The sequence below is a fragment of the Neoarius graeffei genome, chromosome 17 (assembly GCF_027579695.1).
Source record: "Neoarius graeffei isolate fNeoGra1 chromosome 17, fNeoGra1.pri, whole genome shotgun sequence".
In the NCBI taxonomy this organism is placed as follows: Eukaryota; Metazoa; Chordata; class Actinopteri; order Siluriformes; family Ariidae; genus Neoarius; species Neoarius graeffei.
This window is the reverse complement of record NC_083585.1, coordinates 63,614,018-63,640,744: the sequence shown is the minus strand read 5'-3', so window position 1 is coordinate 63,640,744 and position 26,727 is coordinate 63,614,018. Positions and strand designations below refer to the sequence as shown.

Below are 26,727 nucleotides of genomic sequence, written 5' to 3'. Positions count from 1 at the left end.
ATGCACAGTCTGTCATGTGGCTGTGTGTGTTGATGTGTTGTTGCTCGTGTTCGTTGGTCCCCCTAAGGGGCTCTTGATAGCAGAGTGTCCACTCACGGTGCGACGTGGCCCCCTGAGGGCTTCTTGAATGCTGTCTTAATCTCCTTCCTGTACCAGGGCCTCCTTGTGCTGCTTGTCTGTTGGTTCAGGTACTCTTCTGCAGTGGCTGGCGTGTACCCATGTGGCTCTGTTGTCCACTTTTACAGCTGACTGTGTGGTGAGCAGCACTTGGGATGGTCCCGTCCACCTGGGCTTGTTCCACTTCGTCCCTCTGAAGTCCTTTATCACCACTCCATCACCAGGTTTCAGGTCATGCAATGGTCCCAGCACGGGGACTGGTAAGGCTGATCTCACCCGTTTGTGAATATTATTCAGAGCAGAAGAGAGGGTTGCACAGTAATTCAACATCACATAAGGAAAGGTCAGGGCATCCTGGTGTAATGGGACCCATCCCTGTGTTTGGGGGTCTTCCAAACAATATCTCAAAGGGGTTCAAACCATGCTTTGGTCTTTCTCTCATTCTCATCTGCATTAATACTATGGGTAGGACCTTTGTCCACCCTAGTCCTGTTTCAGCACAGCATTTGCTCAGTTTATTCTTCAATGTCCCATTCTACCGTTCCTCCATTAGCAGGGTGGTATGCACAACGTTGTCTTAAGTCTATTCCCAGATAATTACCCAATTGTTTAACACCTGGCTTATAAATGGCATGCCATTATCACTGGAAATCTTCCTTGGAATGCCCCATAAGGGAATTATATCCCATAGGCCTTGGCCACCGCGTCTGAGTCCTTTTTTGCTGTAGGGAAAACTTCTATCCACTTGGAGAATATATCAACCATCACCAAGCAATACCTTTTCCCCCTCACTAGGTGAGAGTAGGCTGGTCGCGATATTCGATATACCGACTTATCGTACGGTAAATGAAAATGAACTTGGTAATTTTTTTTACTGTGATTTTGGCATTTACGCACTGTACATCTACACGGGGAAGTCGCCAGAGTATTAGCTTGACCCACTGACTGAATAAAACACTGCACTGTTTTCTGTCGTCTCACGCGGCTCTCTGTCAGAGGTGGGGCCTCCCAGCATGCAACAGTTATCCAGCCAGGGGATCCACTGAATGGGGAAAAGACAACAACACGTTGCTCCATTATACAGACCACAGGCGTAGAATTGGGTATGGGCATGTCCCTACAAATGTTTCTGATTGAAGAAAAAAAAATCCCGCTCTGTGCGTGGTACACAAATGGTTCCTGTAGGTTTCCACTGGGACAAACTCGCTCATGAATATTCACTCTGGGGGCGTGGTCACAAAACAGCAAGCAGGTTTAGCTACCGTGTCAATTAGCAAGTGTGGTTGCAGTGCAGTGACCGGCTGCTAGCTAGCAAGCGGTCCTTGAGGAATGTAATGTTAGATTAGCTTGTAAAATGAATCACATAACAGTTTGTATTCAGTGTGTAAAAACGACAACATATGAATATGACTTTTTCTAAGTTTGTGTGGCATGTAAATAACAATCCGACTTGATACTGACAACAACCGGTGTTCATTAAGGCCACAAAGACATTATTACATCATATCAAATTCTGCTAATGTTGGCTAATATTGCACCGAGTCTTGCTTGTGAAGCACCTGCAAACTTTAGCAGCCCGCTAACCCTTAATTTGAAGTGCTTCAGTTAAGACCTGCAGAGCCCTGACCGAGTTCATGTAAATAAACTTATATAAAACAACAATCCAATGGTGATGTGGACATTAAAAGGTCTGGGCCACAAACAATCAAATAAAACATTTTCATGTAATAAACATAACAGCCTCCGCCTTCTTGATCAGAAATTTTTGGTTACTCCACCTCTCTTTTGAAAATGTTACATACCGAGTCGACACATCCGCTGAACTGATTGGTTTTCGAGGGGGTTCATTTGAAAGCAGTGGCTAAAAACTTCTCTCTGTAGAACCCTGTCACTCACTCACTCCCCCCTCCTCCTCTGCTCTCCAGAAGAGGACAAAAGGGCAATAATATAACAACCAATCAGAATTCAGATACATTCTGTTGCCAAGTAAAACTCCTCTGGCAGGAAACTTCAGAAAGGCAGTGAGGCGAGGAAATGACTCTCCAAACATTTTAACGAATTGGATGGCTTTATTGGTGAATGATGCCTCCTAAAAAAGAACTTTACAGCTGAGGAAGGCGAGGACATTAAAAAGTCACTCAACTTTCTGGCGGAGGAAGTTTCTGTTATTAAACAACAGAAAGCTATCATGGACCTGGTGACGGAAGTGAAGTCGCTCAGGCTGCAGAACGCTGAGAAGGACCGGTGGCGTTTCGCCCACCTGGAAAGCAGAGTTGCTGAACTGGAACAGTACACCAGGATGAAGGACGTCATCGTCACTGGGATTCAGATTAAACCCAGGTCAGATGCAAAAGCAGTGACAAGGGAGGGAGAATCTGATGAACTGGGCAGCAACTCCATGGAGCAACAAGTGTCGTCATTCCTACACTCAAAGGGAATCGATATTGATTGTAGCTAGTGATGTGTCATGCGCAGAAGCTTTGTAGTGAATCAGAAGAGCCAACTCCCATCAAGTGAGAGCCGGCTCCCCACTTTTTTTTCCTTTTGCTGCTCAGCTCTCACTCTCAGTGGCTCAGCTCTGCTCACGGCAGAACTTTGTTTTGATTGGCAACATGGCGGCCTTGTGGCCAATCACATGTGAGGATATAGGATCATACCATTATGTGAAAACAGAGAGGGGGACAGACGCGACAGTCAGGTGGAGCGTCTGTCCGTTCCCATCAGTGAGTGAGACAGTAGACAGCGGTGAGGAGGACAGCGCGAGTGCATCACAAAAACACATAAATATGACTGACACCCATAAACGAAGCAGCATCTGGCTGCAGTTTAAAGATATTGGGAATAGCAGAGCAGAGTGCCTTCCCTGTAAAATGAAAATAACAGTAAGAGCAGGTTCCACCACAAACCTGCACAGACGCATCAGAACTGTCCATCCCACAGTGCAGTTGGAGGAGAGAGGGAAAGCTGGCTCAATGACTACTGACCCTGGTGTGTCTGGTCCCAAACCAACAACTGCTCCAGCAGCTACTAGTAGTACAAGTATAATAAACCCTCCTACTGCAACTCAAAGCAAAATAAGTCAGTTTATACCAAAGCAGATGACCCCAGCCAAACAGCACAGTATTGATGAGGAGTTGGCTAAAATGATTGCCACTGATTTCCAGCCCTTTTCCATTGTGGAGGACAAAGGTTTTAAAAGTTTTGTCAAAGCCTTAAATCCCACGTACACTCTACCCAGTAGAAAAACACTGTCCCTAACGATGATCCCAAAACTATATGACACAGAACGTGCATTATGGCAAGACAGGGTGAAAAAAGCTCCACCAGTTTGCCTGACAACTGACTGCTGGACCTCTAGAACCACCTGCTCTTTCATGTCCGTCACTTGCCACTTTATTGAAAATTACAAGATGACATCTTGCCTGCTGGACTGCTTCGAGTTCACCGACAGAGACACTGCAGAAAACTTGGTAGAGGAGCTATTAAAAGTGGTAAATGAGTGGCAAGTACAGGACAAAGTGGTGTGCTGTGTGAGTGATAATGCTGCAAACATCACCAAAGCCATAAAAAATCTGAAGTGGACCACCCACCCATGTCTGGCGCATACATTAAACCTGATGATAAGAGATTCCCTGAAGGTGGTGAAAACAACTGTGGACAAGGTAAAGGCTATTGTGGAGTTTTTCCACAGAAGCACAGTACTGTAGCTGCAGAGAGGCTGAAGTCCACACAGCGCCAGATGGAGTTGCCCAAACTGAGGCCCAAACAAGAGTGTGGTACCAGGTGGAACTCAACATTTTATATGTTGAAACGCATTCTTGAAACAAAAGATGCCATCATCTCCAGATGCCAGGTTCCCCCCCCAAAAAAAAAAATTTGTCCCTCTGAGTTACATGTCGGTCCTGGGATTGAGCTGCTGACCTCTTCTACTCCTTGGACCTGCCTGATCCATCCTGGTGCCCTGTGTCTGGTTGGAGTCTCATCGCATCGCTCCTGTGGAGGGTGGCCCCATTTGGACAGTTGGGGGTCGCGCCTGGAGGACGCTCTGGACTCTTGCAGTGGTGCTTTTGTGGCTGGCGACTGCAGTTGACTTGCTGAGTTTGGGACTGTGGTTGTCGTGAACGGTTTTGCGCTTGGGTTTCCGTCGGTGGGGGGTTTATAGCATCAACAAAGCTGACTTTATGTTAGGACTGTTAATGTTATAGTCATGTTGTCTGTTGTTGCCCAAATGAGGATGGGTTCCCTTTTCAGTCTGGTTCCTCTTGAGGTTTCTTCCTCATGTCGTCTGAGGGAGTTTTTCCTTGCCACCGTCGCCACAGGCGTGCTCATTGGGGATAGATTAGGGATAAAATTATCTCATGTTTTAAGTCGTTCAAATTCTGTAAAGCTGCTTTTGCGACAATGTTTATTGTTAAAAGTGCTATACAAATGAACTTGACTTGACTATTCTTTCATTATTCTTTAATCAATCAGATGTGGCAGGAAGTGGAAGCCACAAGATGCTGTGGTCGAAGCAGAAGCCTACTGGAAGTACCAGGAGATTGTAGGCATTGTCTGCCAGGGTCGCTTGGGCCTGGGAAATTACAGCACGAAGCAGTGGAGCAAGGCCAGCGCGGAAGGTAGAAGGAAGCTTCTGGTGCAGAGAGTGCAAGAGGCAGCAGAGGAAGACCGATGAGTGAAAACGGTGGGGCTTGCCTCCCAGGGCCAGTGGATGCAGTGGGACCAAGCGCTGGATCGATCGCTGTCCTGGAAGGAGATGTGGAGTACTGACCAAGGCAAGCTGACCTTTTTACTTCGTGCCGTAGCTGATCTCTTGCCAACCCCAAGTAATTTAAAGATCTGGGGGAAGGAAGAAAACTCATCGTGTGCTCAGTGTGGGGCAGAACATTGCACACTAAACCACATCCTCTCAGGCTGTCCAAAGGCACTGGGAGAGGGCCGATACAGGTGGAGGCACGACAAGGTGCTAACAGAAATTGTCAAATGGGTGGAGTTCCAGAGAGTTAGGGCCAATGAGAACCAGGCACCTACCCCTGTGGTCACTCATTTCCACCTCCAAGGCGAGCAGGCTCCCAGGCCAAAGACAGCCATCAAGCATCCTCGTTCCATCCTGCAGCATGCCTCAGACTGGGAGTTGCGAGCCGATCTGAAAAGGAAGTTAATCTTCCCACAAGAGGTAGCAGTGACCTTGCTCCGCCCTGATGTGGTACTGATGTCTAGGAGCACCAGGACCATATTAGTAGCAGAACTCACTGTACCTTGGGAAGATAGGCTTGCCATCTCACACCAACAGAAAGCGGCAAAATACCAGGACTTGATCGACGAGGTAGTCCTCAAAGGATGGCACGCCAGCATTTTTCCCATGGAAGTAGGATGCAGAGGTTTCCCAGCAACATCAGTGCATTACTTCTTACAGAAGCTAGGTCTGGAACCAAAGCACTTGAAGAAGGCCATTAGGGAAATAGGACAGGTAGCTGAGACCAGCTCAAGATGGCTGTGGTTAAGGAGAGCCCACAGTTGGAACCCTTCTGCAGGTGAAGGCTAACCACTCTTTGCTGCCCCACTCAGGCGAAGCGTATAGGTTAAGGGGCGAAACGCTAGTGAACCTGAGATACCTGCTGACGATGCAGAAGGGTTCTCAACGTGTTGGGAACGCAGACCAACCTCGTTAGGGAACACCAGTATAGAGTTCTTGTTATCCCTCAGCAACATCATTCTAGTAGCCCAAGCAGTTCCTGCTTGTAGCAAAAGCATCTCTGATGTTTAATTCACCTTTTCTACCACATTTATTGACAATACAGTGTTTTCCCCAGAAAAATATCAAAGCCCTAAATTCTGGCATGGTAAAACCCAGACAATTGAGCGCCAACGGCGTGAAGCGAAACTAGGGGGGTCCGGGGGCATGCCCCCCCGGAACATTTTTTTGAAAATAGATGCTCTATGAGGTTTTAGATACATGATTATAGGATAGATTTTAACAGTGCTTCAATGATTTCTGACCTAAATAGTATTAATGTATACACATTTGAAATTTCACCTTAAAGTTCAACATGCAAGTTAAACTGTTTTGTTATAGATTACTGAGGTATACGATAGATTTAAAAATCTACGGGGATACCTTGCACTTAATTATCTATGATCAAGTAGTGTTGGAACAAAAATGTGCATGAAAAATATGAACAGTGGTTTGCTCCATCTTATGCAATCCAATGAAGAGAATCAATCATCATGACCTCCTGTTGATCACAAAGGGATCTGAACCTAAGACCTGCCACCTTAAAATAATGCCGCTTTTCCACTACAAACGCGGCTGAGTCGGGCTGGCCCGTGCCGTGCTGAGTCGGGCTGAGCGGGGCTGTTGGAGTTGCATTTCGACTACAACCGCGCTGAACCGTGCTGGCTGGAAGTGGGTGGACACATTGGGTGGAGTTAGCGAAAGTGGGTGGACGTCAGGTGATGTCATTAAGCAGCGCAAACAGTGACATCAGTGATCTTTTAAGGGGTAGTCTCACGACCCGAATAGTAAACAATAAACATGGAGGACATGGAGTCGTTAGTGTTGCTGGTCTTGGTGCTGTGGCTTGTTGTCACCGACAATGCCAACAGATACTGGCAAGAGCGTATAGATGAGGCAAGGCGCATAAGGCTTCAGAAATTCTCGTAATTCGTAATTCTTCTTCTTCCGGGTTTACGGTGTTTACAGATCCCAGCGCGCTCGCGGGGCATGTGAGGACACTCCTCCTCACCAATCAGTGCACAGGGGAGTGTCTGCTCACGCCCCCAGCCTCACTCGGCACGGTTTGGCTCGCTTCAGCCCCACTCCAAAACGGTGCGAGTTTTAGGGGCTAAGCAGGGCTGAAGCGAGCCGAGTCGTGCTGGTTTTTGGTAGTCGAAACGCGAGCCGTGTCGGGCTGAAGTGAGCTGAAGCGAGCTGAAGTGAGCTGAAAAAGGGTAGTGGAAAAGGGCCATTAGTTGCTGTATAACTATAACTGTAATGATTTAGAATGTTTCTGATGCAATTACCGTAATATATGTATAACTAAGATGCACTGAAAAGAAAAGTATGGCAACTGCATCTTGTAAAGTTTAAATTTTGGCACTTTATTAAATAGACTAGATTAAGATTAAAACATATTTAAAGGAAAAGGAAACTTAATTCATACATTTAAGTTTGCAGAAAGATTATGTATTTATAAAAACATTCATGAAGAGAATTTGTTAAGTGTCAAATGTAGCATAATTTCGAATAATAATGATAAGCGGGCGGCACGGTGGTGTAGTGGATAGTGCTGTCGCCTCACAGCAAGAAGGTCCGGGTTCGAGCCCCGTGGCTGGCGAGGACCTTTCTGTGTGGAGTTTGCATGTTCTCCCTGTGGGTTTCCTCCGGGTGCTCCGGTTTCCACCACAGTCCAAAGACATGCAGGTTAGGTTAACTGGTGACTCTAAATTGACCGTAGGTGTGAATGTGAGTGTGAATGGTTGTCTGTGTCTATGTGTCAGCCCTGTGATGACCTGGCGACTTGTCCAGGGTGTACCCCGCCTTTCGCCCGTAGTCAGCTGGGATAGGCTCCAGCTTGCCTGCGACCCTGTAGAACAGGATAAAGTGGCTAGAGATAATGAAATGAGATAATGATAAGCGTATTTGGCAGTGTGATGTCACTGTGAGCCTTTAACAAAAGAATAATCCAGAGCCGCCTTTTGTTAAATGGATCCCAGTGACATCACACTGCCAGAAATGCTTATGATTATTATTTGAAATTATGCTGTATTTGACACATTTGGACAACTTCACTTCGTGAGTGTTTATAAGCACATAATCTTTCTGCAAACCCAAACTAATGAATTAAGTTTTCTACTCCTTTAAAGCAGATTAATTCTCCTTGGCTTTTGGCCCAATGTTGGGCGACCCTCTCATAGTCCATCTCGCTGTCATCCATGCTGATGTGGATTAATTTGTCCAGCGAGTCTTCTCCTTGCTTATTAAAGTCAGTCGGCTTTGTCCGTCTGGTGCGGGACAACATCGGCAGCCAATGAGATCACTTATAATGAATCGGAAACTTCCGGGATGTCTGACGTTTTCTTTCGATATTTTTATTGGACGGTTTGAACACGTGATCTTGACGTAGCCAACAGATTACAGTTTGTTTACATCATACCACGCGGACATATTACTTTGACAGAATCAACACAAACATTGGGGAAAAAGACCGCTTGTTAAAGACAAATATCAATCAGTATGTAAATGGATCTGTTATTTGCTCTCCTATGTATCTAGTTATTTGTGGGTAGGAAATTTAACGTATCGGTATAAATCTAAGTGTATCGGATTTTAACTAAAGCGACTAAGCGTATCGGCAGGCAGAGCAAGCGGATCAGGCCCGATACGCTAAAACGCTTTGGGGAAAACCATGCAATATAATTTTTGATTCACTTAAATATGCTACATATAGTGGTAATATTTTATAAATGACCTAACTAACCATTTCTCCGACTTTTTGTCTCTTGACTCAATTCACCCTCCCCATTGAATAAGCAAGTTTAGAGAAGAGAGTTCATGAGGCTCAATGAAAATGCATTAATTTATGGAAAGAAACTGAGCAGAACTATTTCCTGAAAATTAATTATAAGCCAATTAAACAGAAGAACCACATCGGGTATCTTGGAGTAGTTTTTGACTCTCACCTCATCAGGAGGAAACACATCCACCAGTAGAGCAAGAAAATCTCCAGAGGCTTTGGAATTATTGCACGTATTTACTTTACATTTTCTATTCCTTTCAGTGAGCAATGAACACATCTCTCTCTCTCTCTGGAACAGGATTCTGAAGTGATTTAATTGATCTGACCATCCATCCATCCATCCATCCATCCATCCATCCATTCTCTGTAGCCGCTTATCCTGTGCAGGGTCGTGGGTGAGCTGGATCCTATCCCAGCTGACTATGGGTGAGAGGCGGGGTTCACCCTGGACAAGTCACCAGATCATCACAGGGCGACACACAGAGACACACAACCGTTCACACTCACATTCACACCTCCAGTCAATTTAGAGCCACCAGTTAACCTAACCTGCATGTCTTTGGACCGTGGGATTGATCTGACCGAACACTGCTATTCCTTTACGCTTTTCCCCCATGTGTACTTTTCTTTTGTCATTTATTTTATTTGTTGTTACATATGACTGGACAATTAAAAAACATCTTTTATATTGAATTTGTTGTAATGTTTGCACATAGTTTACTTACATTATGTTTAAATTTCTGATCCCATTCTGAAACCATAATAATCTAATAAACTACAAAATGGTCAAGCAGTAAAAAATAAAAAGATCAGAAAAATGCCCAAGGATAAGATGAAACAGCAGAAGGGGAAAAGTGTGTGTGTGTGTGTGTGTGTGTGTGTGTGTGTGTGTGTGTGTGTGTGTGTGTGAGAGAGAGAGAGAACTATATTCTAAAAATAAAATCTCTAAATACCTGAACAGTGGAAATGTTTTGATCAAAGTTAAAAAATAAAAATTTCTCATCTCATTTCCTGACTTCTTGTTAACACCAATTTAACACATTATACTAAAATTCAAGTCAGAAATGGCCCTGATGCTGCTCCTGAAGACCTTTCCAACCCACTTAACACTTTTTGACTCTACAGTGTCCAGTTATAGAAGACTTATAAGAAGAATTAATGTTCTAGTCATCCAAACAAAGTTCATAATGAAATCACTTCATCCTTTTCCACCTTGTTGTTTAATTCACCTCTTCAGGTTTCGACTAGGCGTGGGCCGATCTTAAGTCTCATCATTGTATCATGATTTACACCTAATTATGGCATTCCTTTAGAACAGGACTGGATCCCAGGCGTCCTTCTCCTGATCATCAGCCCTTTTCCAGCTGTTCCATCTGAAACTGTAGTTTTATTTTGCTTTTTGTTGTTTTGCACTGTATATTTGTGTCTGAACAGAGAATCCTGACGATACTGGATCAGTGGTGTTTGTGGTTTTTCCCCATACGCTAGCGCACGTGTGGAGCTGCACATTAGTGAAGGCCTCACAGGAAACCAGTGTGTGGTGTGTGAGGCCTGAAGTGTGTGTGCAGTTCTCAGTGTGTAGTGATGGAGAGAGACACGAGCACTCCCTCTGGGATTTAAACTGATCTCTGTTTCATAAAGTTTTGTTTTAACACAGTGTTTGGATATTGAGTTTCTGAAGCGTCTTTTATAAACCTGAGTTTGATTAATAGTAGTCTTTTGGCCTTTAAATGGAAATAGAAAGAGAAAAGTAGAAACACAAAGGGAGTTTTAATGCCCTGGTAATTAAAATTAACACTATTTTATTGTTTTCATTGATTTACATCATCTGTTAGTTTTAAAGTACAATAAACTAGTACAAATGAGTTTAGAACATGGGGGGAGAGACACATCACTGACATTAAATCAGGCATCTAAGAGGAAATACAGCCCCAAATCAGAAAAAGGTGACATTGTATGTTGAAATTAAAACTGAAAACAATGATTTGTAAATAATCTTTAATCCAGGTTGCTGGTCCTTAGGAAAGGCAAGATAACTGACCAGTTTCGCTTCTGTCTGGGAGACACCAGAATTCCATCTGTGTCAGAGAAGCCAGTTAATAGCTTAGGTATGCTCTTTACCAGCAACCTGAAGGACAAAGCAGCATGCCAGGCAGCCAGCGATGACCTCAGCTCGTGGCTTTCCACCGTGGACAGGTCAGAACTCCCAGGTAAATTCAAGGCCTGGACCAACATGGAATCCTGCCTTGACTCCTCTGGTCACTGCGAATCTATGAAGTCCCTATTACCACCATTGAAAGCTTCGAAAGGAAGATAAACCACTTCTTGTACAGGTGGCTGGGCCTGCCACAGAGTCTCAGCAGCATAGCCCTTTATGGGCGTGACACCAAGCTGCAGCTTCCATTCAGTAGTGTGGTGGAGGAGTTCCAGGTCTCCAGAGCCAGAGAAGTCCTGCTCTACCGAGACTCTGCTGACACCAAGGTCTCATCTGCAGGCATAAAAGTCCGGACTGGAAGGAATTGGCACGCCAAGTAGGCAGTTCGCCTAGCTGAGGCAAGACTACGGCACAACATTCTGTTGGGCGCTGTGGCGACCAGGCGTGCTGGGTTTGGGTACATCCCATCACCCTGCTACAGCAAAGCTAAGGGAAAGGAGAAGCAGAAGCTTATCCAGGAAGAGGTGCGGGCAGAAGTGGAGGAAGTTCTCCTCAGCAGAATGGTGGGCATGGGCAAGCAGGGGGCGTGGACAAAGTGGGACCATACTGCGGGCCGGAAAATCACATGGACTGAACTGTGGAGAACAGAGCCTCAACAATTTAGGTTCCTAGTCCAGTCAATGTATGACGTCCTCCCAAGTCCAACAAATCTGTTCACCTGGAGCTTGGCAGAGTCACTTGCTTGCCAGTTGTGCCAGAAGAGGGGGTCACTGGAGCACATACTCCGCTGCTGCTTGAAAGCCTTGGGAGAAGGGCAGTACAGGTGGCACCACAACCAGGTCCTGTGGGCAATAGCAGATACCATTTACACTGGCGTCAGCTCCAGCAAGTGGCAGCACCCAACCAAGCGCCCCATCTCTTTTGTGCGGGCTGAAGAGAAGCCACAACCCTAACCAAAGTCCCAGGGTGGGCTGCTCTTAACAGCGAGGGATTGAAACATTCTGGTCAAAATTAGGAAGGCAGCTGAAGTTCCCAGACATGATCACAGCCACCACTCTCAGGGCTGGCATGGTCCTGGTGTCGGAGACTACTAAGCAAGTGGTGATGCTGGCACTCACAGTCCCCTGGGAAGACAGAATGGAGGAGGCCCAGGAGAGGAAAAGAGCTAAGTATGCATCCCTAGTGGCAGAGAGCCAAAGACAGGGGTGGAAGGCCAGATGCGAGCCTATCGAAGTGGGCTGCAGGGGCTTCGCAAGGCGGTCCCTGCACAGGGTCCTGGGATTCTTGGGAATTGGCAGACAGCAGCGACAGAGAGCCATCAAAAACATCTTGGAAGCCGCGGAGAAGGCTTCACGATGCCTCTGGACTAAGAGGGGTGAAATGTGGCGAACTCAGCTACCTGGACACAAGTCGTGGCCTGATCACCCCCAGCTGAGTCGCCCAGGAGAGGGTGTGTGATGATAAGACCCGAAACATCCGATGACCCCAGGTTCATCCCTGCGATGTGTCCAGGTTGCACCACAAGGTGTATGCATAGGACTATATGGATAGATTACAAAACCTGCAAAATGAGTCTTTATTTATTACCTATTTTATATTTTAAATTTTTTTTTTGAACGGGTCTGAGTACGTTGAGTATTTTTTTTTTTTTTAACAGAAAATGGTTCAAGACAGGGGCGGCACGGTGGTGTAGTGGTTAGCACTGTCGCCTCACAGCAAGAAGGTCCTGGGTTCGAGCCCCGGGGCCGGCGAGGGCCTTTCTGTGCGGAGTTTGCATGTTCTCCCCGTGTCCGCGTGGGTTTCCTCCGGGTGCTCCGGTTTCCCCCACAGTCCAAAGACATGCAGGTTAGGTTAACTGGTGACTCTAAATTGACCGTAGGTGTGAATGTGAGTGTGAATGGTTGTCTGTGTCTATGTGTCAGCCCTGTGATGACCTGGCGACTTGTCCAGGGTGTACCCCGCCTTTCGCCCGTAGTCAGCTGGGATAGGCTCCAGCTTGCCTGCGACCCTGTAGAAGGATAAAGCGGCTAGAGATAATGTGATGTGTGTGTGGTTCAAGACACAAAATTGTTAAAAATGTTCTTACACACAGTAGGGTGTGTTTCCACCAGCAGCAGGACAGAAAGACACAGTAGTCTGAGGAAGTTTTATTTCTGAAGAAACAGATTTTGCCAAAGAAAAAACAGAATTTGAGACATTCTAAACTTTCATATCAGTGTAATAAATCTCATAATAGTACATACATTTAAATAGTCTAAGAACTTTTTTTTTCTAGAAACATCCTACATTCTGCCTTAAAACACTTATTTGTGGAATTTATTTATTATTAATCTATAAAACAGATGCAATCTCAAAATAATTCATTAGTGCCACAGTTTCTGCACACAAAAGTGTCTTTGTATTTCAGGGAGAAATTCAATCTGACACCTCAGTTATAATTTTACTAAACATTTCAACTTTTACCAACATTTCATTTTTTCATCAGCTCACAAAACCTCAAAGTTGAGTCAGAACCAATCCAGACCCCAGCGTATAGAGGCTGAGTGAATGTGGTGTGGACTCTGTGGAGGAGCCTCATCGGGTCAGAGACGCTGTAGAAGGACAGAGTTCCTGCACTGTGATCCACATACACTCCTATTCTGGAGGATGATGGACCTCGGAGAACAGTCTTAATGTTGTTGTGTCGGAAACAGACAGAGGAAGAAAAACACTCCAGACTCCAGGACTGACTGTTGAATCCAAACATACACGTATCACCCCATCCTTTCCTGCTGATCTCTTTATATGAGACTGATATGTCCACACCAAGACCCCTCCACTCCACCTCCCAGTAACAGCGTCCACACACACTCTCCTTACACAACACCTGAGACTTGGAGTCAAATCTCTCTGGATGATCAGAGTATCTCTGTTCTGTCCCACTGCGTGTCACCGCTCTGTTCTTCTCAGACAGAATGAGTTCAGGATTTACTGTGTTTGGATCCAGAGTCAGATAACAGAAATCTAAAACAATAAAATATCCACAGGTTAGATGTTAATCACAGGATTTATAAGAAGTGTGTGTGAGACACCTGTCTGTCGTGAGGTTCTCAAGCGCGTATGGAGTAGAAGGGGGCGTGGCAGATGAAACCACGTGACCGATAACGAACGAGGCCTTGGCTCTATATAAAATCTGGAGGGCTCCGAACCCATTCCCCTCTGTAGAGACGAGTGAAGCCATCTGGACGCCATCTTACCACTCACATCACGTGGATTTGGTTTGTGTTAAACCGTCGTATCTGATCAAATTTGCCCCGAGAAAAGTATCTCCTGAGTTTTTTCCTTCATTCCCTCCTCTTATTTTCTCAACTTTACCCCCCATTCCTTACATATCTTTATAGCGCTTCCCTTCACTGCTACTGTTTTTTTTCCTTTTCCAATCCAGTCTCTGATCATTTTCCTCTTTGAACGGCTCTATTCCTAGACCTACTGTTCAGAGAAATGTACAGCATGTTTTAGTTCCTACATCACAACAGTGTTCTGACACTTTACATTATTATTTACACAATTTTCCATTTTAAAATAACGTCTTTTTTTACCTGCCTTTTTGTTATTCGGTGCATACTCTTATTTCTCTCTCTCTCTCTCTCTCTCTCACACACACACACACACACACACACACACAGTCTCTTTGTATGAATTTATGCTCAGTATAATTGTGTCTGCACAGCAAAAAGGTTTAGATAAACATGAAGAGGATAACGTGTGTGTGTCTTGAACTCTGAGTCCTTCTGTGGCCGTAGTAACATTTCAGAGAACCTTTATTGATTTTTATTGAGGAACAGATTTTTCCCCACTGTGTTTGGATCGAGGCGGTTCCTTTTCTCACACTCAGGATGAAACGCTCAAATGACCTTCTGAATAAGTGCTGTACTTTTGTTTATCATGTCTGGAATTCTGAGATTGATCGTGTCATCGCCATAATTCTCAGCAGTAACGATGTCCGCTCATGAGCTTCATAAAATCCCAACTTAAAATGTAGATACCATGTCTATAAAATCAACCTTCAAGCTTAGATTTGTGACTTCTGAAGACCATTCAAGTTTAAACGATGGTGCTGATGTGTTAATAAACTGTGGCGAGGAATGTAGATCAGTTTTCCAAGTCCAGTGCATTTGTTGTTAAATATGAAGCCCTTTTTTATTACATAAAAATAAGATTAAGCTCCAACTTGACGCATCGAGGATAATGTACATTTAATCCACTCATGTCACAAAAGTTGAGACGAAAGAAAGGAAAAAATCAAAAGTTGTTTATGCATTAATAACCAAGTTAATGAACAAATTCTTGCTTTTGGTGGTCTGTCTTCACCCACTGCACCTCATCCCCTTTAGATTCTGCAGTTGCTGCCCCCCATCGTGAAAAACAGGCCCTGGGGTCGCTTCACATTCCTGATGGAACCACTCCAAACAGCTTTCACATTCAGCCATTTTTTTTTCTTTTCCTCCCTTTTCCCTCAGCATTCTGTACACACAAAATACTTCAATCTTTAGTGTTGTATCGTGGCATCTTTTTCTGTTTTGACCTTAACTTTGTCAGTATAATTGTGTGTGAATCAAGCTGATGTTGTTCCTGCTTAGAATTATTATTAGATTAATTATGATTATTAGAATTATCACCGGGGCGGCACGGTAGTGTAGTGGTTAGCGCTGTCGCCTCACAGCAAGAAGGTCCTGGGTTCGAGCCCCGGGGCCGGCGAGGGCCTTTCTGTGTGGAGTTTGCATGTTCTCCCCATGTCCGCGTGGGTTTCCTCCGGGTGCTCCGGTTTCCCCCACAGTCCAAAGACATGCAGGTTAGGTTAACTGGTGACTCTTAATTGACCGTAGGTGTGAATGTGAGTGTGAATGGTTGTCTGTGTCTATGTGTCAGCCCTGTGATGACCTGGCGACTTGTCCAGGGTGTACCCCGCCTTTCGCCCGTAGTCAGCTGGGATAGGCTCCAGCTTGCCTGCGACCCTGTAGAAGGATAAAGCGGCTAGAGATAATGTGATGTGATGTGATGTGAAATGCTTTTTTCTTTTATCCAGTGTGCATGCCCAGTTCACAAAGGATTTTTCAAATTTTTACATAAAAATAGATTTTGACTTAGTTTCTAAGAGCAGTGCTAGTTTCCGGAGCATACTAGTGCATCTCAAAAAATTAGGACCTTGTGAAAAAGTTCAATATTTTCCATCAGTTATTTAAGAAAGTGAAAATGTTATATATTATAGACTCATTACACATAAACTAAAATGTTTCAAGCATTTTTCTATTTTAATTTTAATCAGTATGGCATACAGTACAAAAACATAAAAAAAACCATCTCAAAATATTAGAATATTTCATTTCGAGTTTGAGTAAAACAGTATGAACACAGTGTATCTCTCGGTCTAGTTCAGTACACACAACCACAATCATGGGGAAGACTGCTAACTTGACTGTTCTCCAGAAGATGATCACTGATGCCCTCCACAAGGAGGGTAAGCCACAAAAGGTCATTGCTGAAAAGGGTGGCTGGAAAAGGTGCACAAGCAACAGGGATGGCCGCAGTCTTGAGAGGATTGTCAAGAAAAGTTGATTCAAGAACTTAGGAGAGCTTCACAAGGAGTGGACTGAGGCTGGTGTCAGTGTATCAAGACCCATCAGGAACAGACATCTTCAAGAAAGGGGATACAACTTTCGCATTCCTAATATCAAGCTACTCCTGAGCCAGAGACAATGTCAGAAGTGTCTTATCTGGGCTAAGGAGAGAAAGAAATGGACTGTTGCTCGGTGGTCCGAAGTCCTCTTTTCAGATGAAAGTACATTTTGCATTTAATTTGGAAATGGGCAATTCCATGTAAATGTCAACCTCACCATGCAAAAATAAAGCAACATGTAATACATCAAAACCACTCCCAGAGATATCACCTAGGCCTGTATTTTACAGATGTGAATAAGTTGAACCAATTTGTCACAAGAATTGTTCCCTTCGCCTTCACTACTTTAGCTAATGACACGAATAACTTTGATCATGTACAATTCTATATTATTGCCACAAGCCACAGAAATGTATGCTAAAATCCACAAAACAGCAAAACAATAGCCATCCTAAATATTATTTAAGAACTTTGATAGTTTTAGCTGATATTTAGAGAGTTTTTCAAAGGGTTATGGTGGTTAAATTGCTGATTTTCTAAACATATGCCATGTCTATTTCAGACGCGTCACATCCATAACGGAATTTCGTCACATCCATAACGCTGACTTTTCCTTCCGAAACTCTGCATAAAATACAAAATATTTTAAACAAAGATTTTTTAATATTCACCTTGGACCCCTCTATCAAATGGATCTCTCCATTTCGACATTAGGTTTACAATTTCACAGAGTTTGATAAAAATGTACAGTCACCCAAGAAAAGTGATACTTTTTCTGTCACGTCCATAACGCATCTTTTATTGGCATTTTCTGGCATGCCCTAGATGTACTATGGGAATTGTTCTTGTTCTATCACTTCTCCAGTATGGTACAGCCTTAAAATATGCAACACCTGTTTAAATACTGGGAGACAATAAAACATGCACTGGGTCATTTGTTGCCATTTTGAGTTCAAGTGTCACGTCCATAACGCTGGAATTGCTCAAATCACGGTTCTAGAGTCTGGAGGAAGAGTGGAGAGGCACAGAATCCAAGGTGTTTGAAGCCCAGTGTGAAGTTTCCACAGTCTGTGATGATTTGGGGTGCCATGTCACCTGCTGGTGTTGGTCCACTGTATTTTATCAAGTCCAAAGTCAACACAGCCACCTACCAGGAGATTTTAGAGCACTTCATGCTTCCATCTGCTGATGAGCTTTTTGGAAATGCTGATTTCCTTTTCCAGCAGGACTTAGCACCTACCCACAGTGCCAAAACTACTACCAAATGGTTTGCTGACCATGATATTACTGTGTTTGATTGGCCAGCCAACTTGCCTGTCCTGAACCCCATCGAGAATCTATGGGGTATTGTCAAGAGGAAGATGAGAAACACCCGACCCAAAAATACAGATACGCTGAAGGCCACTATCAAAGCAACCTGGGCTTCAATAACACCTCAGCAGTGCCACAGACTGATCACCTCCATGCCACACCACATTGATGCAGTAATTCATGGTAAAGGAGCCCCAACCAAGTATTGAGTGTATAAATGAATATACTTTTCAGAAGTTGGACATTTCTGTATTGTAAATCCTTTTTTTGATTGATCTTAGGGAATATTCTATTAATTTGAGATACTGGATTTCTGATTTTCATGAGCTATAAGCCATAATCATCAAAATGAAAAAGGCTTTAAATATTTCACTCTACATTTAATGAATATAGAATGTATGAAAGTTTACCTTTTTGAATTAAATTATGAAAAAAAGGAACTTTTTCATGGTATTCTAATTTTTTGAGATGCACTAGTATATCCAAAACTATTCATAATACGGATTTGAAACTTGGTATAGGTGTTAACAAGGTGATGTAGATGTGCCCTTTCATACGAAGAACTTTGAGAAATTTTCATTTTTCATGTTTCCATAGAAACAATTTCAGACTTCGTCTCTCAGGTTAGTCTTCGGGGTAGGTCTTGTTTCCAGAACAGAACTTGAAAACTATGAGTGGTTTGGGATTGAAAGTTGGTATATGTGTTGATTAAGTAATGTATATGTGCCTTTTGATACTAAGAAATGTGAAGAATTTTAATTTTTAGCTCACCTGGACCAAAGGTCCAGTGGGTTTATGCCATGGGCTGCTGAGGTCAGTGTAAAGAGGTAGAGTTGATTTCCTGCAGCAGAACTTGAAAAATGTGACAAGTAATATCTTGAAACTTGGTATATACAGTTGTGGTCAGAAGTTTACATACAGTAAACCATATGAATGTCATCTTGGATATGAATGTCATGGCAATATTTGGGCTTTTCAATGATTTCTCTGAACTTTTCTTGTTCTGTGGCAGAATGAATGTACAGCATACATCTTTAATTAAAAAAAACACTAGAATTTGGTGCACAAGTTTTAATTTTCTTTTGGTTTTCTGAAATCAACACAGGGTCAAAAATATACATACAGCACACCTAATATTTGGGTAAAATATCTCTTCGCAAGATTCACCTTGACCAAACATTTTTGTTTACCATGAACAAGCTTCTGGCAGAATTCTGGTTGGATATTTCACGTCTCTTCATGGTAGAATTAGTAGAGTTCAATTTTTTTTTTTCTTGGCATGGACTCGACTTAAGCACGGTCCATATATTTTCAATAGGGTTGACGTCAAGACTTGTTTTAAGCTTAATGTTAGCCTGCTTTATCCTTCACAACCAGCTATGATGCAAGTTTGGGTTCATTGTCCTGTTGTAACTCCCAAGTCCCATGTTGTGTTCAAGTTTCTGATGGTTTATGTTGAAGAATTCTGAGGTAGTCCTCCTTCTTCATTATTCCATCCACTTTGTGCAATGAACCAGTTCCACTGGCAGCAAAACAGCCCCAGAGCATGATGATCCTACCACCACCACCACCAGCTGGTACAGTGTCTCTGTGTACATGGTGGCCATTGTGGCCAAACAGCTCAATCTTTGTCTCATCTGACCATACAGTTTTCCTCCAGAAGGCTTTTTCTTTATCCGTGTGGTCGGCTTCAAAATTTAGTTAAGCTTGAAGGTGTCAATTTTGGAGCAGGGGGTTATTTCTTGGATAACAGCAGCTTAGTCCAACTGAACTGTAGCCAGTGGTCCATCAGCTTCCAGTTCATGGCAGGACTGTGCCATGGTGGTTCCCAGGTTGTTCCTGACCATCCAAACCAATTTCCTTTCAGCTGAGGGTGACAGTTTGGGTTTTCTTGAAGCAAAGTGGCTTGGAAAAGTGACTACACCTCACCATAACTTGCATACAGTTGTTTGAATTGATCTTGGAATTTGCAGTTGTTTAGAAATGGCTCCAAGAGACATTCCGGAGTTGTGTATATCTGCGATCCTCTTTCTCAGATCTGCAATGAGGTCCTTGGAATTTCTCATTTTACTGTGGGTTAGTCAATCCAATGAGTACTGTAAACAAACCCTCTTTATGAAGGCACAGAGAAGCTACCAGCTGTAGTCAGTCATAATCACTAACAGGAAGGTTCAGCACCTCTGAATTAATAATCTAAGTGAGCATATGTAAATTTTTGACCCTGTATGTATAATTTTGACCCTTGTTGAGTTCAGAAAACCCAAAGAAAATTAAAACTTGTGCACCAAATTATATTGTTTTTTTTTAATTAAAGCTGTATGCTGTACATTCATTCTGCCGCAGAAAAAGAACAGTTCAACTAAATTACTGAAAGCCCAAATATTGCCATGACATTCATATCCAAGATGACATTCATATGGTTTACTATATGTAAACTTCTGACCACAACTGTTGTTGGTGGGGATATAGAGGATTCTTTCTTCTTGTTTATCTGACAAGTTGCTCTCTTTCCTTCACTGTATTATCAGGAGCCTCTCAGCTAAATTTGATGAATTTCAACACCTATTCAGTATTCTACAGTGGTGCTTGAAAGTTTGTGAACCCTTTAGAATTTTTTATATTTCTGCATAAATATGACCTAAAACAACATCAGATTTTCACACAAGTCCTAAAAGTAGATAAAGAGAACCCAGTTAAACAAATGAAACAAAAATATTATACTTGGTCATTTATTTATTGAGGAAAATGATCAAGTATTACATATCTGTGAGTGGCAAAAGTATGTGACCCTTTGCTTTCAGTATCTGGTGTGACCCCCTTGTGCAGCAATAACTGCAACTAAACGTTTCCGGTAACTATTGATCAGTTCTGCACACCAGTTTGGAGGAATTTTAGTCCAATCCTCTGTACAGAACAACTTCAATTCTGGGATGTTGGTGGGTTTCCCCACATGAACTGCTCGCTTCAGGTCCTTCCACAACATTTCGATTTGATGAAGGTCAGTGTAGAAGCTGTCTGGATGTGGGTGGAGCACAGAAGTATGGCAGGCTGTTGTTAACGTTCAGATTTGGTTTTATCTGGGTTTTCAACACAATATTTTTTCTCATTTCAAGTTCAAGTTTTATTTGTCACATATAATTACAAGTAATTACAGTGAAATTCTTATGTACCTTAGGTCATTGCGAGTATAAATGTATATAGATAACATACAGTTGTGCTCATAAGTTTACATACCCTGGCAGAATCTATGATTCTTTGACCATTTTTCAGAGAATATGAATGATAAACACAAAAACATCTTTTCCACTCATGCTTAGTGGTTGGGTGAAACCATTTATTGTCAAACAACTGTGTTTTCTCTTTTTAAATCATAATGACAACAGAAACTACCCAAATGACCCTGATGAAAAGTTCACATACCCTGGTGATTTTGGCCTGATAACATGCACAGAAGTTGACACAAATGGGTTTGAATGGCTACTAAAGGTAGCATCCTCACCTGTGATCTGTTTGCTTGTAATCAGTGTGTGTGCATAAAAGCTGAGTGAGTTTCTGGGATCCAGACAGACTCTTGCATCTTTCATCCAACCACTGATGTTTCTGGATTCTGAGTCATGGGGAAAGCAAAAAATTGTCAACGGATCTACGGGAAAAGGTAGTTGAACTGTATAAAACAGGAAAGGGATACAAAAAGATATCCACGGAATTGATAATGCCAGTCAGCAGTGTTCAAACTGTGATTAACAAATGGAAAATCAGGGGCTCTGTTAAAACCAAACCACGGTCAGGTAGACCAACAAAAATTTATGCCAAACAGCACAGAGACAAGCCTCAAAACTTCTGGAACAAGGTAATTTGGAGTGATGAGACCAAAATTGAACTTTTTGGCCACAACCATAAACGTTACATTTGGAGAGGTGTCAACAAGGTCAATGATGAAAGGAACACCATTCCTACTGTAAAGCACGGAGGTGGATCACTGATGTTTTGGGGATGTGTGAGCTACAAAGGCACAGGAAACTTGGTCACAGTTGAAGGAAAGATGAATGCAGCACGTTATCAGCAAATACTGGAGGCAAATTTGCACTCATCAGCCCGGAAGCTGTGCATGGGACGTACTTGGATGTTCCTACATGACAACAATCCAAAACACAAGGCCAAGTCGACCTGTCATTGGCTACAGCAGAACAAAGTGAAGGTTCTGGAGTAGCCATCTCAGTCCCCTGACCTCAATATCATCGAGCCACTCTGGGGAGATCTCAAACGCGCAGTTCATGCAAGACAGCCCAGGAATTTACAGGAACTGGAGGCTTTTTACCAAGAAGAATGGGCAGCTTTACCATCTGAGAAAATAAAGAGCCTCATTCACAAAAGACTTCAGGCTGTCATTGATGTTAGAGGGGGCAATACATGGTATTAAGAACTGGGGTATGTAAACTTTTGATCAGGGTCATTTGGATGTTTTTTGTTGTCATTATGATTTAAAAATAGAAAACACAGTTGTTTATCAATAAATGGCTTCACCCAACCACTAACCATGAGTGGGGAAAAAAGTTTTTGTGTTATCATTCATATTCTCTGAAAAAAGGCCAAGAAAGCAAAAATTCTGCCAGGGTATGTAAACTTATGAGCACAACTGTAAATTAAAAACAATAGAAATAAAGGGGAAGGGGGGAGAAAAAAAACTCAAGCTATATTCATGAGTGGAAGCATGGCAGAGATGTGATGATTGTGTGGTTATGAGTCCTTAAAGTCCAAAGTGCAGTAGTGCATAGTAGTGTACCTTGTTATTATTATGAACAGTTCAATGGCCTGAGGGAAGAAGCTCCTCCTCGTTCTCTCAGTGTTGGCCTTCAGCTGTCGGTAACGTCTCCCTGAAGGCAGCAAGGAGAACAGTCTATTATTTGGGTGGCTGGGGTTGCTGGCGATCTTCCTGGCTCTGTCCCTGCAGCGGTTGGAATAAATGTCCTGTAGGTCAGGGAGGGTGGTCCTGATGGTTCTCTCAGCAGAGTGAACCACCCTCCTGAGAGCCAGCTGATCTCTCCTGGTGGTGCTTCCCATCCAGTTAGTGATGGTCCCACTCAGGACACTCTCAATAGTGCAGGAGTAAAAGTTTCTTAGTACCTTGAGTGGGAGTTTGAAGTCCTTCAGTCTCCTGAAGAAGTAGAAGCACTGGCAGCCTTTCTTAACCAGAGTGTTGGTATGACAGGACCAAGAGAGGTCCTGTGAGATGTGGACACCCAGGTATTTGAAATTGTCCACTCTCTCTACCTGGGCCCCGTTGATGCAGATGGGTCCCTCTGCTGCTTCCTGCTGAAGTTCACTATCAGCTCCTTCATTTTGCTGGTGTTGAGTGTGAGGTTGGTCTGAGGTTGGACTTTAAGGACTCCCATCCAGTCTAGCGTAGGATCCCCTCTTGGTGTCCAGATGAGCCAAGGTGGTGTGAAGTAGGTGAGAAATGGCATCATCTGTGGATCTGCTGGAACAATAGGCAAACTGTAGTGGATCCAGGGTAGCAGGCAGGGAGGAGGTGATGAGGGGTTTGAGTAGCTTTTTGAAACACTTCATCACCACAGATGTTAGGGCTATGGGGCGATAGTCGTTCAGGCAGCTGGGCTGGGGTTTCTTAGGCACAGGAACTATAACAGATTGTTTAAAGCAGCTGAGAAAGGGAGAGGTTGAATATTACCGGGAAGACACTTGCTAGCTGGTTAGCACATGCCTTAAGGACACGACCTGTGATCCCATCCAGACCTGCTGCCCTTCTGGGATTCACTCTCCTGAGTGTCATCCTCACATCGTGCTCCATCACGGTGAGCGCCATCCAGGGGTGCAGATACGTTTTTTGAACTGGGGGGACAAAGCTGCCAGCAAACCAACCCCAACCCCACCCCCACCCCCAACATGTGTTGTGCGAGGAATATACTCTGATGCCCTTAGGGCGGCGACATTACTCAGCTAAGACAAAAAAAAACATCACTCCTTCATTCCTGCAACCGTTAGCTTAGGCCTACTAATAAATAAAGAGTAGGAATAGAGCACACCTGTGATGTCTGGTGCTCTCATGTGCTATTTACCACTGACACGACAGGATGTCATGTGGGTTGAATATGTGTGTGTGTGTGTGTGTGTGTGTGTGTTCCGGATGACTGCTGACTGTTTTGTCTACCCTTTGTATTTATCTATAGCATCTAGGTCTGTGTATCCTATGTATTGAGACTTGGACTGTCAAACTTAATTACCCATCATTGAAAGAAATAAAGCTTATTGATTCTGATACTGATTCCAATCACTCCCCAAGCATGCCATATGCCGTATGCAAAAACTGTTTTATTTAAACATTAACTGACTTTCAGCACACTGATTCTTTAAGAAAACTAGTTTTAAAACCGCTAAGTTCCAACTGTTAAACATAGCAAGAGGCTGGGCTACGTGTGTGTGTGTGTAAAGTGTAAACCAGTGCATCCTGACTTTCTAACTATGCCTGTGTGTTGTGTGAGCGGTAGTCAGTCAACAACTCTTCACAAAGTTTCCTTATGAAACAATATGCTCGCTGAAATTATGGCAGGGAACGCCAGATTAAACATTAAAACTGCCTTCTGAGCACTGTATCTACAGGCTACCACCGAAAGAAGGAGGCTACCAGAAAGGCATCTCTACTCCGTATGATTTTACTTTCACTACGACATTACTTTGAACAGACTATCAAAAAATTGCAAGGTGATATGATAAAGTAAGGCACAGTTTACTTACAGTCGTTGTTTTTTGAAAAAATGATGCAATCGTTTTCTGCCTTTTCGGTTTGGCACCCTTCATCATGCCCTGTTGGGATCCTGAACTAGGAGCTGTCCCCAATATGCCTGTCAAACTTGTTGTGGGTAACCATAGCAACCAAGCTCGAGCTCGCAACCTGTGCAGTCTGAGCAGCTCAACCAACCGAATATCAATCTTTGTTTTGTTTTATGAGTTGTTGCAACTATGTATGTACTGCTGCGCACCTCAATAAACCGAATGGTAATTAGTCTTTTGATTTTTCCGTGAGGTTTGCCTTATGCAAAGAAAGACAGCATAGACGTTTTTTCCTCCCTATAAGTGGGGGGGACCGAACGAGGTGAATTTAAATATTGGTGGGACGAATCCCACCCGTCCCACCCTCTATCTGTGCCCGTGGCGCCATCTCCCCTTTGCCAGTGATCGTCAGCTTGTTTGCAGGTCGTCTTGAAGTGGGCATAAAAGTTGTTCAGTTCATCAGCGAGAGATTTGTCAGCGTTCATCAGAGGAGTGTGAGCTGATTTATAGTCCGTGATGATCTGTAGTCCTTGCCATAGCCCCCTGGGATCCTGCTGGTACAAATGATCCTCCAGCTTCCTCCCATACCGCCGTTTAGCCTCCTTCACTGCTTTACGAACATTGTAAGAAGCAGCCTTAAATTCCTCCATGTTCCCGGTTAACAGCCCGGTGTTATAGGCAGCGGTGCGTGATCTCAGAGTGTCGCGAATGGTGTTATCCACCCACGGCTTCTGGTTGGGAAATGTCCTGACTATGCTTTTGGGAGCGCAGTCCTCCGCTAGCTTCCCAATGAATCCCACCACCGCTTCTGTAAACACGTTGATGTCATCACCAGAGCTGTGCCAGAACAAATCCCAATCGGTGATGTTGAGTGCATCTTGTAAGATCGCCACTGATTGGTTAGACCATCGCGTCACCTCCCTGCATGCCGGGGCTTCCACTTTCAGTTTTTTAATGTACTTAGGCATGAGGAAAATAGCGGCGTGATCTGACTTACCGAAGGGGGGGAAGAGATGTAGCTTTATAGCCCTCTTTGAACGGCGAGTAGTAGTGGTCTAGAGTCTTGCTTCCTCTGGTAGGACAAGTGATGTGTTGCCGGAAGTCCGGCCTTATCATCCTTAAGTTGGCTCGATTGAAATCGTCAGCTATTATGAGAGCTGCATCCCTGTGATTAATCTCATAGCTGGAGAGGGCTTCATGGAGTTCAGATAGGGCAGTGTCCGTGTCCGCTTTAGGTGGAATATAAACAGCACTAAAGATGACTGACGAGAACTCTCAAGGGAGATAGAATGGCCGGCATTTGAGAGTTAGGAGCTCCAAGTTGGGTGAGCAGGAACAGGTTAAAGGTGTTATATTCCTGGGATCACACCATCTGTTGTTGACCATTAAGCACACTCCCCCTCCTCTCAACTTGCCCGACTCCTCGGTGTGGTCCATGCGGTAGACTGATAGAAACTCTGTTGGTTGCACACCATGGTCCGGGACCGAGAGGGACAGCCATGACTCAGTGAGACAAATAATGTTACAGTCTCGTATATCCCGCTGGTATTTGAGTCTAGCCCAGAGGTCGTGGAGCTTGTTTTCCAGGGACTGGACGTTGGCTAGCAGAATGCTAGGCAGAGGTGGACTATGTGCCCTTCTCCTCAGCCAGTTCCTGGTTCCTGCTCATTTGCCTCTGGATCTTTTCCTCAGCCTGAAATTGGTGTGCCCTCCATTGTTGTAGGACCCCCGCAGTATCTCGTCCGGCAGTGTGGAGCTGAATTCCCTTAAAAATAAAAGAAACATTGCACTTCTCTCCAATGTCTATCAGAGTCTGTCTGGTGTACATAGTTAGACAGAGTGCAGGCTGTACAAAAAAGCTGAAAATAATAATTAACATTAAATATGCAAAAACGACTGGAGCAGGTACGGCCGCTGCCTGCCTCACCAGCGCCATCTTGGAATGGTGGGTTTCATTTGGGACAGACACTCACACACACACACACACAGACACACACACACACACACACACACAATCATGCTCTGGTCTCTTACTCCTTTTATTGAGCACCATCACTGCAAGAGACACGCAAACACACATTAATTGGCAACAGGTGTAGCGATTTGGCCACTCACCTTCCCTGACTCCGCCCTCCATTCACAAACCGCCGCTCGGCCACGCCCCTGCTGCCACAGTCAGG

The 26,727-nt window shown here is 43.9% G+C and overlaps 1 protein-coding gene across 1 annotated transcript in view; it reads right to left on the bottom strand.

Moving 5' to 3' along the window:
• Positions 1 to 13,261: 13,261 nt before the first annotated feature.
• LOC132901265 (E3 ubiquitin/ISG15 ligase TRIM25-like) overlaps positions 13,262 to 26,727 on the bottom strand; it is a 28,391-nt gene continuing 14,925 nt past the window's right edge. Inside the window, exons 4-8 of the mRNA XM_060943583.1 lie at positions 24,911 to 25,539; positions 23,030 to 23,308; positions 22,542 to 22,913; positions 21,878 to 21,887; positions 13,262 to 13,786 (exon numbers count right to left, since the gene is read on the bottom strand). Of these exons, the coding sequence (XP_060799566.1) occupies positions 13,262 to 13,786; positions 21,878 to 21,887; positions 22,542 to 22,913; positions 23,030 to 23,308; positions 24,911 to 25,539 (1,815 nt within the window). The remainder of the gene's footprint in view (positions 13,787 to 21,877; positions 21,888 to 22,541; positions 22,914 to 23,029; positions 23,309 to 24,910; positions 25,540 to 26,727) is intronic.